General features: G+C 46.5%; 1 protein-coding gene across 1 annotated transcript in view; it reads right to left on the bottom strand.

Annotated features, from left to right (window-relative positions):
- RAB32 (RAB32, member RAS oncogene family) overlaps positions 1 to 20,140 on the bottom strand; it is a 28,301-nt gene extending 8,161 nt beyond the window's left edge. The window contains exon 1 of the mRNA XM_064158270.1: positions 19,651 to 20,140. Coding sequence (XP_064014340.1) covers positions 19,651 to 20,110 — 460 coding nt within the window. The 5' untranslated portion in view covers positions 20,111 to 20,140. The remainder of the gene's footprint in view (positions 1 to 19,650) is intronic.
- Between the last annotated feature and the right edge of the window lie 667 nt (positions 20,141 to 20,807).

Raw genomic sequence — 20,807 nt, 5'->3', positions numbered from 1 at the left:
AACCTGACTTACATACTAATTTATGAATGAGCATAAGTCCTAACGAGGATGGATATAGTCTTTTATTCTATGGAAGGAAGACAGAAGCAGTAACATCTAAGGTAAGAGTTCTGTTGTGTTAAAATGTGTATGGCATAAGGTGGGAAGAGAATTCATAGAATCAACCAGGTTGGAAGAGACTTCCAAGATCATCCAGGCCAACCTAGCACCCAGCCCCATCCAGTCAACCAGATCATGGCACTAAGTGCCTCATCCAGGCTTTTCTTGAACACCTCCAGGGACAGCAACTCCACCACCTCCCTGGGCAGCCCATTCCAATGCCAATCACTCTCTCTGGCAACAACTTCCTCCTAACATCCAGCCTAGACCTCCCCCGGCACAACTTGAGACTGTGTCCCCTCGTTCTGTTGCTGGTTGCCCGGGAGAAGAGGCCAACCCCCACCTGGCTACAACCTCCCTTCAGGGAGTTGTAGACAGCAATGAGGTCACCTCTGAGCCTCCTCTTCTCTAGGCTAAACAACCCCAGCTCGCCCAGCCAATCTTGTCATTACTGACAAGCACATTCTAGGCTTCTTATATGGAATGCAGAACATTCTAGACAGCCATTTGAAAAAACTCATCAGGACTTTGAGGCAAAGCTTTTGCAAGTGTTCTTCTACTTGCAAAAAAACTCAATATGGAAAACAAATCCAACCTCAAGAACAGACTACTGCTTCAAAGTCTGGAGTCTGAACGTCATACTCCATTTATGTTTTAAGAACTAAATTACTTAATTTTTGCCATAAAAGATCATAGGCTGAATCACTGATAAGTTTAGTGCCTTGACATAAATATGATGTTACCACAAAGGTATAGTTTTCATGTTTTAGGTGTAAAGTTAGGCTACAGAGCAGTTTTGGGGACCAGAGGTTTTGCTTGGGAATATCACAGTATCATCAGGGTTGGAAGAGACCTCACAGATCATCAAGTCCAACCCTTTACCACAGAGCTCGAGGCCAGACCATGGCACCAAGTGCCACGTCCAATCCTGCCTTGAACAGCTCCAGGGACGGCGACTCCACCACCTCCCCGGGCAGCCCATTCCAGTGTCCAATGACTCTCTCAGTGAAGAACTTTCTCCTCACCTCCAGCCTAAATTTCCCCTGGCACAGCCTGAGGCTGTGTCCTCTTGTTTTGGTGCTGGCCACCTGAGAGAAGAGAGCAACCTCCTCCTGGCCACAACCACCCTTCAGGTAGTTGTAGACAGCAATAAGGTCTCCCCTGAGCCTCCTCTTCTCCAGGCTAACCAATCCCAGCTCCCTCAGCCTCTCCTCATAGGGCTGTGCTCAAGGCCTCTCCCCAGCCTCGTTGCCCTTCTCTGGACACGCTCAAGCATCTCAACGTCCCTTTTAAACTGGGGGGCCCAGAACTGAACACAGCACTCAAGGTGTGGTCTAACCAGTGCAGAGTACAGGGGCAGAATGACCTCCCTGCTCCTGCTGACCACACCATTCCTGATGCAGGCCAGGATGCCACTGGCAGTATGTGCATGCAATGCAAATTTCTGCATTCTCTAACCTCTGTGTTTTCACATCTAAGTGACTCAGCACATGTTGTCACCATATTTTCCAGTAATTGCAACAACACTTAAGTGAAATACTTGCATAATCAGGAACTAATAATGGTCCATACAGCAGCATCTCAGGAAATAAATTTAGTTAAAGCTGTATAACCAGAGCTTGAGAAGTATTTTTGCTTCAGAGTTTATACAATGGAACATGGGTAAGCTAAAAACTACATTTAAAATAATGTAGGCAGGTCTGACAGGAGCAGTGTTATCTCTGTCCTTCACTGCAAACAAAGTTATCATTGTAAGATTCAGATAGTGTAAACCTTGCCATGAAGGATATTCTCAAGAGCTCCTACAGCAATATTTCCCTGTGTAAAGAATAAGACTCCTGTTTAATGATGCCAGTGGCATCCTGGCCTGGATAAGGAGCAGTGTGGCCAGCAAGACAAGGGAGGTTATTCTGCCCCTGTGCTCAGCACTGCTCAGGCCACACCTTGAGTGCTGTGTCCACTTCTGGGCTCCTCAATTCAAGAGAGATATTGAGATACTGGAATGTGTCCGGAAGAGGGCAACAAAGCTGTTGAGGGGCCTGGAGCACAGCCCTGTGAGGAGAGGCTGAGGGAGCTGGGGGTGTGCAGCCTGCAGAAGAGGAGGCTCAGGGCAGACCTCATTGCCATCTAGAAGTAGCTGAAGGGAGGCTGTAGCCAGCTGAGGTTGGTCTCTTCTGCCAGGCAAGCAGCAACAGAACAAGGTGACACAGTCTCAAGCTGTGCCAGGGGAGGTCTAAGCTGGATGTTAGGAGGAAGTTGTTGGCAGAGAGAGTGATTGGCATTGGAATGAGCTGCCCAGGGAGGTGGAGGAGTTGCCATCCCTGGAAATGTTCAGGAATAGACTGGATGAGGCACTTAGTGCCATGGTCTGGTTGTCTGGCTAGGGCTGGGTGCTAGGTTGGCCTGGGTGATCTTGGAGGTCTCTTCCAACCTGCTTGATTCTATGATAATAGTATGACAGCACTGTAGCAGCCTTTGCTTTAGCTTTGCAGGTGATACCCTACACTCCTATCATTTCTGCTCTTAACTCCTACATGATGGGAATTGAAGCTAGAAAAAGCAAGTTAAACATGAAAATGACTGCTGGATATGCATGCCAGTTTGTCAGGATTCCTTCTCACAGACTATGTGCCATATCAAATAGCCTTCATGTATGGTTTATGTGAGCTAACAACACCTTAATCAGAGAAAGTAAAATGGCCTATCTGAAATAAGCTTCTCCAGCTTTACCTTTGGTTTAACCTCTGTAAGTGAAAAATCTAAACTTAGTCCTCTCTGAAACCACACAACTCAAACTGGTTGTGTTAGTCACGTTTAAACCCTTAATATCTCACTCAGGAGGACTGATAACAACAGGACAAAGTTCTTCACAGCTCTTTCAGATGAGCCTAACAGTTCTGACATCCTGAAACAAACTGTCATTAGTACAGATTAGATTACCCAACATCCTAAAAGCCTGGCCAGAATAAGGGAAACAAATAGTTTAATTAAATTCATGTTAGTTCAAGTCATCTTTGACAGGTTGATCGGCTTAAAGGGTGGCCAAATCTCAAACATTTTAAACAGATTTGGCAGTTCCACATCAAATAAATCTTAAACTATAGATTATACAATCTAGACTGAAGTCACCCCCAAAAAAAAAATCAATGCACAACTAACTGAAGAGTTGTATTCCCAAGCTCTTTGCTGCTAACTGGAGGACTATGACAATGATGTTTTCTTGCAGTTTTTTTTCCCTGGATCAAGTAATGCAGAGTTGCCAAGAGCCTGATAAGCAGCAAAAAGTTCTCCATTTATTCTGAATGACATCACACATCTTTTGCCAACATCGTCCTTCAGACTGCTCAAACTCAGAATTCAGCTAGTTTGAAAAGCAACTTAAGCTCAAGCAAAAGAAGGAGGATACTACTTTAGAAGTTTCAGCTATAAACCCAAGTAAAACCAAAGCCCAACTGCCTGTCAGTATGAAGGTATGATGAAGATATCTAGTGATCATATTGAGTGAGTTCAGAATGCACAGAAACAGCATGCTGCTAGTGTTTCCATCAACAGGGACTACACACTGCACTGAACTCAAGGCATCACAGGACTTCATTAAGCTAGAATGAATGGTTGTAATAAATCAGTTTGTTCAGGAATGCTCAAACGTTGTCCTGCCATTGTAACAGAGGTTCCCAGATGAACAATTTGCCATGACTGAGTGCCAAGATTCGAGAAGGGTCATTAGTGACAGTCAGATCAACTCAAATTTGACTGCCAGCACCATTACTCTTCGGACCTTGCAACCAACTGCTCTGTCCCTCCTAGCCACACAGCGCAAGCACAGTGCTACTCTCTTGGCTTCAAAGCTAAACTATGCAAGTCAGCTGCTTCAGACAGCTTCCAGGTCCACAAAAATAGGTTGAATAAAAGAATAAAAATCAGGAAAAAAAAAAAATCAACAGCAAGTGAAAGCCCACTTGGCCATTCTTCTTTCTGCTAAGGGAAGGCTTAACCTAATGTGATGGTTTGGGTGTTACCCATCCCCTCCACTCTTATGAAATCACCCAGCTGAGTCTAGCCTGAGCTGGAAATTAAGAATGAAGCTTTATATTTACAGCTTAGCACAACATACAACCAGGTATTTACAATCTATACAGCAATATACAAGGTAAAAAGGTAATACAGGAACACAACAGCCCTCCCAGAAACCAGAGTCCCCAGCAGGGGCTCCCAACCACCCTGCCACCCCTCTACCTTATCCCAGACTTTGCCTTACATTCAAGGTGAGTTTGTAGGATTGGCCAAGGGGGTTAGAAAGAAGAAGGATTAGTTACACAGACATCAGGTTCAGAAGTAAAGTGCAGGCAGACAGAGACACAGAGCAACTCTGTTACCTGTGTTTGTGTTCTTGTTTTTATCCATCACAGCAAGCCTACGAGTGCAGCAGACATCACCAGTGCTTCCTTTACACCACCTACAATCTAATTCTTCTCACCAAAATATTCCAGCTAGCTTCTAACTAGCACACCTAATGAGCACTCTCCTCAGGGCTGCAGTTGTGCTGCTTTACAAAAGACTTTCCTTCAACTCCCTGAAACTCAAGGGTCATTTTTTTACACACAATTATCACAGTATCATCAAGGTTGGAAGAGACCTCATAGATCATCAAGTCCAACCCTTTACCACAGAGCTCAAGGCTAAACCATGGCACCAAGTGCCACTTTACAGTAAAGTTCATTTCATTCAGTATGGTAGATTTAGGCTAATACACCACCCAAAACGGCTGTGTATAGAGTCCATTCCTCTCACTAAGTTAGAACCACTGTTGCTTTCAAAACTCACCTTTGTCCTGTAGGAGCCACAGGCAGGAAAGGACCTACCTTTCAGATGTTTGGCACAAAGTAGCAAATATCTAGAACTGCCCTGAGAACACATCTCAAAGTTCTCCAGGCATCTAATGCACGCTACAGTAGTACCAGCGTCAGGTGTGAGCTGACCAAGACTCTATTTCAGCCAGATGTACCAATGTTACTGTCAAGCTACCACTGCTGACTGCATTCCCCTCTCCCTAGACCAGCACAGCTTGTCCCAGAACTGTCTTCCCCAATTAGATTGAATCCTTTATTCAGGAAGAAGTAGGTTAACCAAACCACTATCAGTACCGCAAGACATGTTCAAATGTGTCTACCTGCTTTTCCATGTGAGTAGCAGCCATAGATTTGAGAGCAGACAGGTTCTGAGACTGCCTGTACTAGATGACTCTACTCCTCACTCTTACTCATGTAAGCTTTTAGTGCAAAGCTGCCTTTTGTTTAAACCACAGAGATGCTGAACTGTACTGGCAGCTCTAGCAGGTGCTAGAAATCTGTAAGAGTAAAATAAAGTCAGTTGATGCATCTTTTAACACCACTATGGAAGTAATATTTGGTATTTGTGGTTCTGATGGCAAATAGCATAGACATCATATCATTACTTGTCTGGTGACAAAGCTCAAGAAGGCCAGTGGGATCCTGGGGTGTATTAGGCAGAGTGTGTCCAGCAGATCAAGGCAGGTTCTCCTTCCCCTCTACTCTGCCCTGGTGAGACCTCATCTTGAATACTGTGTTCAGTTTTGGGCTCCCCAGTTTAAGGGACAGGGAACTGCTGGAGAGGGTTCAGCAGAGGGCTACAAGGATGATGAGGGGACTGGAGGGCACTGCCTTATGAGGAGAGGCTGAGGGACCTGGGGCTGCCTAGTCTGGAGAAGACTGACAGGGGATTTGATAAATGTTTCTAAGTATCTGAAGGCTGGACTGGGGGAGAGATGGACAGGCTCTGCTGACTTGCTCCCTGGGATAGGACAGGGAACAATGGGTGCAAGTTGCAGCAAAAGAGGTTCTGCCTCAACATAAGGGGGAACTTCTTTACTGTAAGGGTCACAGAGCACTGGAACAGGCTCCCCAGAAAGGCTGTGGAGTCTCCTCCTCTGGAGCCTTTCAAGGCCTGTCTGGATGTGTTCCTCTGTGATCTGTGTTAAGATAGTATTGTCCTGCTCTGGCAGGGGGGTGGGACTCGATGATCTCCTTGGGTCCCTTCCAACCCCTAACATCCTGTGAGCCTGTGATCATAAAGTTATAAAGTAAGAACTGCAACAACATTTCACCTTCCTGTATTAAACAGTTATCAGAAGTAATTCCACTGCCTGGAGCTCTTAGTTTCTAGGAGGAAAAAAGGAGCCTCAGATGACTAAGTGAATTGCTAGTGTCCTTTCTTATGAAGGCTGGCATGAGAAAGCTAAGTGACTACTAGTTGGATGCCTTCCCAACACTAACTGTCCCAAACCCTGCAGAACAGTCTTCAAAAGAAAATGTAACCAGTAAGTTAATCCCTGTAGAACTGCCTCCCACTTCACCATATGATAAACTTGGATCCTCTGGTCATGACTACATTTCAGAGTTTCAGAGTGTAGTTGAAGCAGTTCTGCTGAATGAGACTATCAGAGATTTGCCATTCACAATATGCTGTATGCACAGCATGTATGAAAGGTTTTGTAATTACAGAAAGGTCACTGAAGAGTACCAGCTCAGATGCAGCATGATCATAGAATGGGTTAGGTTGGAAGGGACCTCAAAGCTCGTCCAGATCCAACCCTAGGCAGGGACACCTCCCACTAGAACAGGCTGCTTAAAGCCTCATTCAACCTGGCCTTGGACACCTCCAGGGAGGGAGCAGCCACAACCTCCCTGGGCAACCTGTGCCAGTGTCTGACCACCCTCAGTGTAAAGAACTTCTTCCTAACATCTAGTTTAGCTCTCCCCTCTTCAAGTGTAAACCCACTACCCCTCGTCCTACCATTACAAGACCTTGTCAATGTCCTTCCCCAGACTTCCTGTAGGTCCTCCCTACCTTGTTTTAACTACACTTCCCCAAACAAGTAATCTTAATGTCTTGAGTTCTGTTCAGGGGTGGATGAGGGGTGAGGGGTGCTATTCTGGGGTGTGGCCAGTAGGTCAAGAGAGGTTCTCCTGCCCCTCTACTCTGCCCTGGAGTACCATGTTCAATTCTGAGCTCCCCAGTTCAAGAGGGACATAGAACTGCTTTAGAGTGTCCAGTGCAGAGCCATGGAGATGATTAAGGGAATGGAACGTCTCTCTTACAAGGAGAGCCTGAGGAAGCTGAGGCTCTTTAGCTTGGAGAAGAGGAGACTGAGAGATGACCTCATCAGTGTTTATAAATATGTAAAGGGTGAGTGCCAGGAGGCTGGAGCCAGGCTCTGCTGGGTGATGCTCAATGACAGAACAAGGGGCAATGGGTGGAAGCTGAGGCATAGGAAATTTCATGTAAACATGAGTGTTGGAGGACGGAGAGGGAAGCTTCCTCCCGCACATGAGGAGGAATTTTTTCCCTGGGAGGGTGACAGAACCCTGGAACAGGCTGCCCAGGGTGGTTGTGGAGTCTCCCTCTCTGGGGATATTCCAAATTTGCCTGGATGTGTTCCTGTGTGATCTGGTATAGGTGATCATAGAATCAACCAGGTTGGAAGAGACCTCCAAGGTCACCCAGTTCAACCTAGCACCCAGCCCTAGACAACCAAGGTCACCCAGTTCAACCTAGCACCCAGCCCTAGACAATCAACCAGACCATGGCACTAAGTGCCTCAGCCAGTCTTCTCTTGAACACCTCGAGGGACAGCGACTCCACCACCTCCCTGGGCATCTAGGAAGGATGCTGCTCTGGCAGGAGGTTTGGTCTAGATGATCTTTCAAGGTCCCTTCCAGGCCTTAACATCCTGTGACTCTATGATTCTGCTTGAGTTAAGCTATGTCATGCCTGACACCCTGTAACCCATCTCCTTTGGTGAGCTGCGCTGTGTACTCGGCAGGGATGCTGCATGGCACTACAGCATTTCACAGCACACAGGCAAACAGTTCTAAAGTCAGTTTGTCTCAAGAACAAATTTATCACGAGACTGAAAAAATGTTAATCTCTAATATGTTCAGTGTGTCATGGCACAGAGTCTGTGACTGGAATTTTGCATCAAATAGCTGCCACTTACTCTAGCCTGGGAGCACTTAAAAAACAAGTTCCCAGAAGCTGTTTGCAGTGACACTCAGAGGCTGCCTTTTAATCTACTACCTGAAAAGATGCTAAAATACATTAAAAAAAGGAATACTGGTTTCCATTTGTCACTAATCTGGAAGCCATTACTACTGTCTACAACTACCTGAAGGGGCATTGTAGCCAGATGGAGGGTGGCCTCTTCTCCCAGGCAACCAGCAATAGAACAAGGGGACACAGTCTCAAGTTGTGCCAGGGTAGGTATAGGCTGGATATTAGGAAGAAGTTCTTCACAGAGAGAGTGATTGGCATTGGAATGGGCTGCCCAGGGAGGTGGTGGAGGCACCGTCCCTGGGGGTCTTCAAGAAAAGCCTGGCTGAGGCACTTAGTGCCATGGTCTGGTTGACTGGATAGGGCTGGGTGCTAGGTTGGACTGGATGATCTTGGAGGTCTCTTCCAACCTGGCTGATTCTATGATTCTATGACAGTTTTCTACACCTTCTCTAGGCAGAGTCAAGATTTCTTCAGACAGGGTTAAGATACTTATTCTAAACAAGCCCTAAAATGTCATCACTTTTGAAAGCATAATCTTAACCACTCCATCTGCCTTTGTCTCCTTCGCCAGAAGGGAACTTTGAATATCTAATGTTCTGTCACAGGTAGTCACAATGCAAACTGTGTTTTGCAGTCAATGCCTACTTAGCTTTAACATTCACAGCAATGTCACAAGAGTTGTTTTTAATGCTTTCACACAAAAACATCAACAGAAATTCCCTCACTGCAAATCACTTCCTTCTGACATGGCCCACGTATCACACCTCAAGTTCCCAAGTGAGTATTTGAAGGGAGCAGTTTAAAACATGACTGAAAGAGGAGGGCAACTGTTACCAACACTGGAATTCAAAGAAAAGTATTCCCATCAGCTCTAAGATTGAATCCCAGCAGACTTGCCCACTGCTGAAGGGTGGAATCTTATTTTATACAGCATGCTGGAGCTTTTTCTGTTTTTGAACTAAGCAGCTAAGACTACCTGCCTTAAGAAATGTGGGAAAGAAAGTAATCATAGAATCATCCAGGTTGGAAGAGACCTCCAAGATCATCCAGGCCAACCTAGCACCCAGCCCTATCCAGTCAACTACACCATGGCACTAAGTGCCTCAGCCAGGCTTTGCTTGAACACCTCCAGGGACAGCGACTCCACCACCTCCCTGGGCAGCCCATTCCAATGCCAATCACTCTCTCTGCCAACAACTTCCTCCTAACATCCAGCCTAGACCTCCCCCGGCTCAATTTGAGACTGTGTCCCCTTGATCTGTTGCTGGTTGCCTGGGAGAAGAGGCCACCCCCAACCTGGCTACAGCCTCCCTTCAGGTAGTCAGTTGAGAAAAAACCTTTACAGTACTTGCCAACTCAGGCTGTACTTGTTTACATCCACTTCAGCTGCACCCTGTCCTAGTCTGCATATAGAGAAAGCCAAACAGGTAAGATGTAAAGTGAGGATGTAAATAAGAATACATCAAGACTGTGAAGCTGCAACACTGATGCAAGAAGAGTTGAGAAATGTCCATTTACATTCATATAAGCTCCCTACATTAAAGGAGTAGATTTAATGTTGCCTGCACCAACTTTTCTCTGAAGGGTAATGCACTTGACTTGTCAAACCAGATTAATTTCTGACTACTCGAGTCAGTATTACATAAAGAGTGAGAACATAGGCAATACTTGTCTCAAGAAAGCTTATGATCAACTTCAGCAAAGACTTCGAGTTTGCTTTAAAATCTGACTCAAAAATTGGGTATGTTGTGTAATATATACTGTTTTTTCTCCTGTTTATAGATCATAGAATCCATCAGGTTGGAAGAGACCTCCAAGATCATCCAGTCCAACCTAGCACCCAGCCCTAGCCAGTCAACCAGACCATGGCACTAAGTGCCTCATCCAAGCTTTGCTTGAAGACCTCCAGGGATGGTGCCTCCACCACCTCCCTGGGCAGCCCATTCCGATGCCAATCACTCTCTCTGCCAACAACTTCCCCCTAACATCCAGCCTATACTTCCCTTAGCACAACTTGAGACTGTGTCCCCTTGTTCTGTTGCTGGTTGCCTTCCAGAGGAGCCCAACCCTACCTGGCCACAGCCTCCCTTCAGGGAGTTGTAGACAGCAACAAGGTCAACCCTGAGCCTCCTCTTCTCCAGGCTAAACAACCCCAGCTTCCTCAGCCTCTCCTCATAGGGTTTGTGTTCCAGGCCCCTCACCAGCTTTGTTGCCCTTCTCTGGACACCTTCCAGCACCTCAACATCTCTCTTGAATTGAGGAGCCCAGAACTGGACACAGCACTCAAGGTGTGGCCTGACCAGTGCTGAGCACAGGGGAAGAATAACCTCCCTTGTCCTGCTGGCCACACTGCTCCTGATACAGATCACAGAATCAACCAGGTTGGAAAAGGCCTTCATGATAATGCAGTCCAACCTAGCACCCAGCCCTATCCAAATCATTAGGCTAAATACCTCATCCAGTGCTTTCTTGAACACCTCCAGGGACACTAACCACCACTGCCCCGGGCAGCCCATTCCAATGCCAATCACTCTCCCACCACACAACCCAGACTGCAACTTGGGTATTGTTTCCTGTTAAGGTAGTTTCCCTCAGCATACCTGATGGATAACACAGATGCATTCTTTGTTCTCTCTAACAGAGTGCCAGGGAAGCATTTTTATTGTGACTTCAAAGAAAGCATAAACTTCTGAGCAACCACTGCATATGGTCTGTTTGAAAGTAAGGATGAAGCTACAACTATTCCATAGTTACATAAAGCTCAAGCACTACAGACATTTCTATAGTTAACAGAAATTAAAAGTACCTGCAAGATCAATACAGCCAATTTTATTTTGAGTCTCTGCTAGATCAAGTGGTCTTCTATGATCACATCTTTAATCTCCCCTCTTTTGTGACACTGAGAAAAGCCTACATAGAAGTTTGAAGCTTATTTCCAAGTCACTTAAGAAATATCTGTCTCAATTCTACTATTTAACTGAAGATAATCAAACAGCACTCTCCTGCATAATCAAAATTACCATAATAAGCTCCGTTTAGACACCAACTTCCTAACAGTAACACTTGCTTTGACTTTCCATGAGCACACAGGCTTCAAAATGTTTAGTTCAAAATAACATATACAGTACTGCATAGAATCAACCAGGGTGGAAGACATCTCCAAGATCATCCAGGCCATCCTTACACCCAGACCTGGCCAATCAACCAGACCATGGCACCGAGTGCCTCAGCCAGGCTTTGCTTGAACACCTCCAGGGATGACAACTCCACCACCTCCCTGGGCAGCCCATTCCAATGCCAATCACTCTCTCTGCCAACAACTTCCTCCTAACATCCAGCCTATACTTTCCTCAGCACAACTTGAGACTGTGTCCTCTTGTTCTGCTGCTGGTTGCTTGGCAGAAGAGACCAACCCCCACCTGGCTACAGCTTCTCAGTTGTAGACAGCAAGGTGGTCAGACTTGAGCCTTCTCTTCTCCAGGCAGCACACCCCCAGCTCCCTCAGCCTCTCCTCAGAGGGCTGTGCTCCAGGCCTCTCACCAGCCTTGGTGCCCTTCTCTGGACATGTTCCAGTATCTCAACATCTCTCTTGGATTGAGGAGCCCAGAACTGGACACAGCACTCAAGGTGTGGCCTGACCAGTTCTGAGTAAAGGAGAAGACTAACCTCCCTTATCCTACTGGCCTCATTGTTCTGGCTGCAGGCCAGGATGCCATTGGCTCTCCTGCCCACCTGGGCACACTGCTGGCTCATGTTCAGCTACTATCTACCAGCACCCCCAGGCTCCTCGCTGCCTGGCTGCTCTCAGCCTGTAGTGCTGCTTAGGGTTGTTGTGGCCATAGTGTAGAACCCTGCATTTGGCCTTGTTCAATCTCATCCCACTGGCCTCTGCCCAACCATTCAGTGCTCCAACACACTATAATACTAACCACAAGAACCTTCACTGGTAAGACAAGGAAAGCGCTGCATCAGCAAGACCAGTAGCCATATCTTGTTTCACAGCTGTGATGCTTTGGGTGTTACCTGCCTCTCCTCTCCCCACCCCCCACCCCCCCCCCCCCCCTTGGAAAAACCACCCAGACTAGACTCAGCAGCTCTGGAAATTGAATGAAGCTTTATATTTACAGCTCAGCACAATATACAAACAGATATTTACAGTATATACAGCTATAGACAGAAATGGACAAGTTAAAAAGGTATTACAGAAACACAGCAGCCCTCCCAGAAACCAGAGTCCCCAGGAGGGGCTCCCAACCACCCATCTACCTTCCACCCCTCTACCTTACCCAAGACTTTGCCTTATGTTCAAGGTAGATTGGAGGGTCGGCCAGGGAAGTTAGGATGCAGATAGATTAGTCACACAGATGGCAGGTTAGAGAGAAGTTCAGCCCCAGAGAGACAGAGAGCAACTCTGTTATCTGTGTTTATGTTCTTATCCATCTCAGCAAGCCTATCGGAGCAGCAGACATCACCACTGTTTCATTTTCACAGCTTGTAATCCAGTTCTTCTCACCAAAACACTCTAGCTAGCTTCCAACTAGTACAACAGCACTTCACAAAGGATTTACTTAGAAGAGACCAAAAAAAGGCAGCAAGCATGTTGACATCCAGAGCCTGTATTCAGAGATGTCCGAAGGCTAAAGACACATTAGAAAGAAACAAGTCTGACATGTTCAGCACTTATTTGGATACTTAACTGTAGAGCTCCAAGCACAGCGAGGCAGTTACAGCTGAAAGCGCCTAACTCACTCATCTGTCCAGCAAGAGTCACAAGAAATGACACCCACACAGGAGTTCCCACAGAGGGGTGGTTTCTAGAGGGAATCAGGCAGTACACCTTCACTTCCATTTCTTGCTTCTGCTGCTAAGTCACTATTCCCCACTCTCCAACATGAGCAAGCCTTCTACTTTCCTCTCTTCAAACTTCATCTGCTTGTCTTGCATATTTCCAGCCTTAAGTAACTCTTCTTGCCTGAAATGTATGCTTAAATGTGTGTGAGCAAGAAGCATTCACCAATCAGTCACAGTCTTTTTCATCTGCCTGGAGATTTAACCACATAAAAGATTCTCCAACACAGACTGGAGTATGACCTGCCTCAGTTGTGAGCAAAAAGTGCTCTCATCTCCCCACAGAGGCAGCTGCTGCTGGAACCTCCATCACCATATAAACTAGGGAATCATCTCAGATGATTTAGTGGTTTCTGAAAACGATCTGAGCTCCAAGCTCTGTATCCATTTCTCATGCAGTTATTTATATGCACATTTTTTACTCAACAGGTATCTTTCTAACAAGGAGAAGGGAACCAAAACCAGTTTAGAACAGGTTTTGACTGGATTATCTGGCTTCCACCCTATGCTCACTTGTACTAGGCACACACAGCTAAGCATTTTTTTTTCAGGAGATCCCATTTTAATCCCTTTATTGATCTTCGAAATGTTTGTGGGCCAAGTTGTTACAAGAATACCTTGACTAACTTTCACAGTATCACAGTATTATCACCAAGGTTGGAAGAGACCTCACAGATCATCAAGTCCAACCCTTTACCACAGAGCTCAAGGCCAGACCATGGCACCAAGTGCCACGTCCAATCCTGCCTTGAACAGCTCCAGGGACGGCGACTCCACCACCTCCCCGGGCAGCCCATTCCAGTGTCCAATGACTCTCTCAGTGAAGAACTTTCTCCTCACCTCCAGCCTAAATCTCCCCTGGCAAAGCCTGAGGCTGTGTCCTCTTGTTCTGGTGCTGACTGCCTGAGAAAAGAGAGCAACCTCCTCCTGGCCACATCCTCCCCTCAGGTAGTTGTAGACAGCAATAAGGTCACCCCTGAGCCTCCTCTTCTCCAGGCTAACCAATCCCAGCTCCCTCAGCCTCTCCTCGTAGGGCTGTGCTCAAGGCCTCTCCCCAGCCTCGTTGCCCTTCTCTGGACACGCTCAAGCATCTCAATGTCCTTCCTAAACTGGGGGGCCCAGAACTGAACACAGCACTCAAGGTGAGGTCTAACCAGTGCAGAGTACAGGGGCAGAATGACCTCCCTGCTCCTGCTGACCACACCATTCCTGATGCAGGCCAGGATGCCACTGGCTCTCTTGGCCACCTGGGCACACTGCTGGCTCATGTTCAGGCAGGTATCAATCAGTACCCTCAGATCCCTGTTTGGCTGCTCTCCAGCCACTCCAACCCCAGTCTGTATCTCTGCTTCCAAGCTTTCCATGCTTAAGAGAAACTCCTCAGCAAAGCAACTGAAGGAAATGTTTCTATGGTACAGAACTTTATTTGTATAAGGAATAGAGGACTTTTTTCTGATTGCCCCCTGTAGCCTTTCAGGGATGCCCTGGTATTGCTTAAGGCTCACTTGAGACTTATATTCAACAGGCAGTCCACAACACAAGAAACAAGTCAATGACCTGGTTATAGAAGCAACTTGGCAGTCTTCTGATATGCCAGCATCACAAATGCAGACAGAAAAGCTGAAATATGCAGCTGCTTGAAATTGCCATTTCTCACATAGTGCACTTTTATCTCACAAGCTGAAAGCCTGAATGCCTCTGAAACTCAGCCACCAATACACACAGCAATACACAGCCATTCCACACAGAAGTTGCATGCTATGAAGTTACCAAGCACTCTGCCTTTCCAGAGGAGATAGACTTTATTCCACTGGGTCAGAAAACGTCAGGTACAGCATCACTCCTGCTTATCTAAGCAAGAAGGCAAGCATTTTGTCTTCACTAGCTTCCTTTGCTCACTTCAGTTTTCCTTCCCTACTGTGAAGTTTTAGAACACCCTCCTGTTTCTCCCACACCCATGCTTTCCTGCACTCACTTTCCCATTTCTTATTACTTCCTATGGCTAGATATGCAAGATGCTGTTAAACATCTGCTCTAAGACCCATTTTTTTTTACAGAAGAGATGGATTATTCCAGCTCTTCCTCAACTTAGAACTTGAGCAAATTACTGCCTCTAATTTCTCCATCCCCTCAGGGATTGGTAGATACTTCTAACAAGTTAAAGTTCAGGCCTTTTCAAGAAGACAGATAGGAGCTTAGTAGCAATTCGACATGCTACAGGTCTTCTCGTTCAAGTCCTGAAAGCTTATGTAGAGCACATTTAGAGCACTGAGGTACAACCATTTCTCTTTTCCATAGCCAGACTTTCAGTTAAAGCATTCATCAGAACTTCTTCTGAAAGTCTATTAAAAGTCCTAGGAAAAGGGTGCTATGACACCAGAGTTAATACAGAATCACTCAAAGCTTTAAAACCAAGTTTGTCTCAATTTCTCATTAGTGACTCTTTTCAGGAGAAGCCAAGCTCGAGGTCATCTATGACTTTCACCACTCCTGCCCTCCAGTGAGCTGCATGTTTGACTATCACTGGCACTTGCATCAGCTTGTGCAGTGTGATCATAATGCAGCAGCTAACACTACTCACTTGCTGGTCTTACTAGGTCAGAACAAAACTTATGATACACAAATTACCTAATGTTCTTTCCATGATAGATATCTAAGTTTCATCAGCATGCCATATTCATCTCCTGTCCAATGTTGGGGTCATTACAGCACACTTACTGAATGCTCGTCAAGTAGGACTCTCTAGCCTTGGAAAAGATTTAAATGCACTTCTCTATCATTAGGCCTCCTTTGCTTTGTATCTCTTCACCAGGCTGACTCATCCCTATCTCTTATTTCACCAATTATTTATGTCCTTCGACCAAGGTTCTAACACTTTCAGTTGCTGTCTACAACTACTTGAAGGGTGGTTGTGGCCAGGAGGAGGTTGCTCTCTTCTCTCAGGTGGCCAGCACCAGAACGAGAGGACACAGCCTCAGGCTGCGCCAGGGGAAATTTAGGCTGGAGGTGAGGAGAAAGTTCTTCCCTGAGAGAGTCATTGGACACTGGAATGGGCTGCCCGGGGAGGTGGTGGAGTCGCCATCCCTGGAGCTGTTCAAGGCAGGATTGGACTTGGCACTTGGTGCCATGGTCTAGCCTTGAGCTCTATGGTAAAGGGTTGGACTTGATGATCTGTGAGGTCTCTTCCAACCTTGGTGATACTGTGATACTGTATTTCTCTAGTGAGAGATATTTATCCCAAGCCCACAAATCATGATTTAAAGATTATCTGCCCTTAGGGATTACTCTTGGTGTTAAAAAGTTTTGTTTCTGTATGGGCAAGCATGTCATTTGTTTAGCTTCTTTCAAAATAGTTTGTGCTGCAACCAAGAAAATCTGACAGTAACTTATCAGTCTTACTCCCAAACTTTTTCATCTTCATTATACAAGCAGCAGCAATCTGTGTGTAAAAACTAATCTGTCTTAAGTATTTCTGGAATAGATGAGTCTAGGCACAACAGTGCCCTTCTTCACCCTTCACTATTTCATACCTCTTCTGCTTTGATTCTGCTGCATTACTTCACGAGGAGGTTATTTTCATGACAAAAAGAGCATGGGCAGTGTAACATTGACATTACCTATTTCATAAAACTATTTAATCACTAAAAAATTCACCTAGCACACTCAGGAACCTGCCCCTTTGCAGTACAGAGCACAACATTCATTGTTCTGGCTATCAAACCAGAAGCACAGTATCTGCATTATAATCTTCATCTCACAACCAAACTACATGGTTAGCTCTTAGAATTGATTTAGGTACAGTCCCTTAGATTGTAGCATCCAGCTCTTTGAAGAAAGCTTTTTATGATGAGCTGTTAAGTACAAGCTTTGATCTAGTGACAAATAACATGCCTTATTATGCTTAAGGGTCAGATTTTAATTCAGAAGCCTTTTTAAATGCATCAAAATCAATTCAGAATGCCAGCACCATATTGCTTGCAGGGAAGTCACATGTAACATCACTTGCCACAAGATATAGATTGCTTCAAGAGATCTAAAGCTGCACACACTGGCAGACAAAATGATCTGCATGAGATCTTGAAAGCCAGAAGATAGTTGGGCTGACGAGTTAAAAGGGAATGACTATCACATGCTCAGATACTTTGTTACACACATCAATAAAGCATTTCAGAGAATATACTCTCTGGCTATACAGAAGCCATCTTCAATGTGGGTCTCTAACTAACAATTTCTACATTAACTAATAATTTCTACATTAGGTATTTAGAAATACATAACAGACCAAGGACTTCAGCAGTTAAGATCATGAAACAACTTCTATGGATACTAAAATCCCCTTTAATGGTTATCGCTTATCTGAGATGTGAAGTTCCATAGAGTCTAAACCATCACTCAAAGTGGCCAAGCAGGCTTAGTGATCACTATGATTACTCTCCTTCTTGGTCTTGGGGTGGGGTTTTTTTGGAGGGTTTTGGGTGGTTTAATGGGGTTTTTAATTTGTTTTGAGGTTTTGTTTGGTTTATTGGGAAAGTATCCCCAGACCCTTTGAAATGGACAGCCTGAACTACAAAGTTCAAAGTAAGAATCAGAAGTGCAAACTGCAAAATCACTTTATTCTCCTTTCTTTTTTTTGCTACAGAACTAGTTGGGAGTTTTAATACAAAAGGAAATCACATTGTGAAATAGAAAAGATATTTTAATGACAGGAAAAATTAATTTCTTCAGTCTATCAGCAATATCAGCACAAGCCTCCAGGGATTTATCAGCAGCTCTTAACTTGGTCTTCACCTAGCAGTGCCCAATATAGTGGACACTGGATTATTGTCCAAGGACAACAACAATCAAGAGTGAAAAATACCACCTTCTAGACCACGAAATTATTGCACAGATGTATTGATAAGACTTTTCATAACTTCTTTGTTATAAGTGACAACTAAAAGTCTCTGCCTGGCACGCTGAAACAGATTGCTTTGGCAAAGCACGGTCTACACCAGCCTCAAAAATCAAGGGCTATGAAGAAGTTACAGACAGGTGTGGCAGCCTGCCAAATCCCGGGATCTTGATAGTCTCCACTCTTCAATTTTTGCAATCTCAGAGTTGCTAAAATATATCCAGATCACTGTAGCAGCTTGTACCACTACTGCTAATTGATTTACAGCAAGTTAAAACCGATCCATGAAAGGAAGGTCAGAAGGGAGAGCTTGCCAACGTTTCACTTACTTTCCAAAACAGCTATTAGAATAATTCGCCTTGCAGGCCAGTAACAGAAAAATCCACAGCATGTTTCAATACGTGGCAGAAATAAGCAGGCTTTTTAGTTTGAGGAATCATATGTGAAGCATTTCATGACAACCTCTAGACAGAAGGGCCCGAAGCTGATGTACAGCTGATCTGTCACAGGGTCAATGCAGCCACATGCTCTTCTTCCTCTTTTCTGAAGATTCCACTTGATAAAACTCAGAGTTTATAGAAACAGTAACTACCACTTGTTACCGTAGTATCTTCTGGTTTAAACACCAGCATTGCAATAAAGCCTACTGTTTCATATCCAAGGAGATACACAGAATGTGAAGGAGAGGGATGAAGAGAGCTGGTTAACATCTGGACTGCACACAGAACTAGAAAACCAGCTTGCAGGGACGGATTTATCACAAGGTCATAGCAAACCAGTTTTGTTTATGCCACAGCATAAGCTAAGTTAACCACGACAGATATTCAGTTAGAGCCCTTAAAACAGAGATGTTGAAGAAGCAGTTGGATTTATTCACAGGAAAGCAATAACATGCAGTTTGGACAGATGAACAGAGCTTAACTGCTTCCATATGCCCAAAGTACGTTTTCTGACATGCAGACCTATCTTTAGTTCTATATTCAACTGATCACACAAGTCACTCTTTCACCTCACATTGCAGTGATGAGAGTTACTTTTAAGTTAAGCAGGTGACTTTGAAGCATGCAAAGTCTAAGCATACTTGCTTTGAGGACATACTTAGCTATCTGACTGACTTTTACCCTGTAAAACGTGCTCACACAAAGTATCCTGTTTGGAAAAGGTATTATTTCCTTTAGAAGTCTTACAGAGCCGTTATCTACACATTCATCTGAGCAGTAGTTGTTACTCAGGCCATAAGAACTGGGAGGAGCAGCAAGAACTGGAACCCTCCAGGAGCCCTGGAGCCAGAAGTACTACAGAAGGAAAGCACAACTACAGTGATTTTCGTCCAAAGGCAATTACTCCCTGCTGCTTTCCCACCCCACAGCCAGCCTGGAAACCCTAGCCCGTAAGCAGGGCTAAAAGAGGGCTGGCAGTCTTTTCAGGATCGTTTATCTAAGTTTGCTCACTCTACCTTGCAGGAGGAAAGGAAAAATAAAGCGAGGGAAGTCACAGGAAGAGCTTTAATAGAGCTGTAAAACCCTGGTCCAGACTGAGAGCCCTAACACACGGACTGAAAGCCAAAACTTCACTTCCACATCGAGACCTCCCGCTCATGCCTCGAAAGAGGGGTTGAAGGCAATAGAGGAGCGAAGAACGACAAACTTCGTAGCCAAAACACACTTTCCCCCGCAGAGGCCGGGCCGTAGAACTTCAAAGAGCAGAATTCACCCTCGACACCCGCTCCCGGTCCTTACCTGCTATATCCCAGAGCTGCAGCCGCACTAAGGTCTTGTTGTCCCAGTTTATAACTTTGAGCGCAAAATCCACCCCGATGGTGGCCCGGTAGTGCTGGGAGAAGAGCTGGTGCACGTACCGCTTGATAATGCTGGTTTTACCCACGCCCAGCTCCCCGATCACCAGCACCTTGAAAAGATGCTCCCGGCACTCCGGCACGCCGGAGCCCGCTCCTTCCCCGCCGGCCATCCTCGGCCTTCCCGCGGAGCGGAGCGCAGCGCAGCGGGACCCGGCGGAGACGCCGCGGGGAAGCCGGGACCGGGACCGAGGCTCTCCCGCCTCTAAACTTTTCCAGCCGCCAACTTTCCCCAGCCGGCTCCCCCCCGGGCCGGCCCAGGCGGGCAAGGAGGCGAGCGGAGAAAGGTGAAGTGAGACAGAAGGAGGGAAAAGGGAAACCCCCAACCACCTGACTACAGTCATAGGACGCGGAAACTCCGCGGCCTTATGAAAGCCCTGGGAAGGGCAGCGGGGAGGGGCAGGAGGCGGGACCTGGCCCTGCACCCGGCCCCGGCCCGCCCCGCTAGCTTGGGATACCGGCGGGTTAGGGGGGTGAAGGACGGTGGAGTGGGGTTCCTGAATCCCCTCCGAGGTGCTTTGGTTCCTCTCCTAGTCGGGAGGGGGCTGGCCGTGAGGTAGCCAGCGGTGGCGAAGACCAGCGGCCCGCCCCGCTCTTCCGGCAGGCCTGCGCCCGGAGAGACCGCGGGGAGGGTCGCCGGCCGTAGCGGGAGCTGTGCGCAGAGAGGAGGCTGTGGCCGGGGACGTGTAGTCCCCTGAAGGCAGTCTGTGTCACCCCTTTGTACGGTAATGGCCGCAGTTTTCTCTCGATTGAGCCTCGGCAGCGCTCCTCGTCTGAAAACACTCAGGCGGTCCCCCCTCCGTGGCACGGAGGGCTCGGTCAGGCTGTCGCCAGTGACCCACACGCACCCACCGCTGCCCCTGCATCGCCAGGCTTGCTGGCTCGCCCAGCTGGAGGCAGCCGGGGGCCTAGGGAACTCAGCCTTCTCGCAGCCTGCCTGCTGCCCAGTACTCACAGAGCCTGCGGAGCGGGCAGGGCGGAGCGGAGCGCTGCCTGTGCAGACAGGTCGAGGGCGGAGGCGAGAGCTGTGGCGTAGCGCAA

This window comes from Pogoniulus pusillus, chromosome 18 (assembly GCF_015220805.1).
Source record: "Pogoniulus pusillus isolate bPogPus1 chromosome 18, bPogPus1.pri, whole genome shotgun sequence".
NCBI classification, from domain to species: domain Eukaryota; kingdom Metazoa; phylum Chordata; class Aves; order Piciformes; family Lybiidae; genus Pogoniulus; species Pogoniulus pusillus.
The sequence above is the reverse complement of the archived record's forward strand: the minus strand, read 5'-3'. Positions and strand labels throughout refer to the sequence as shown.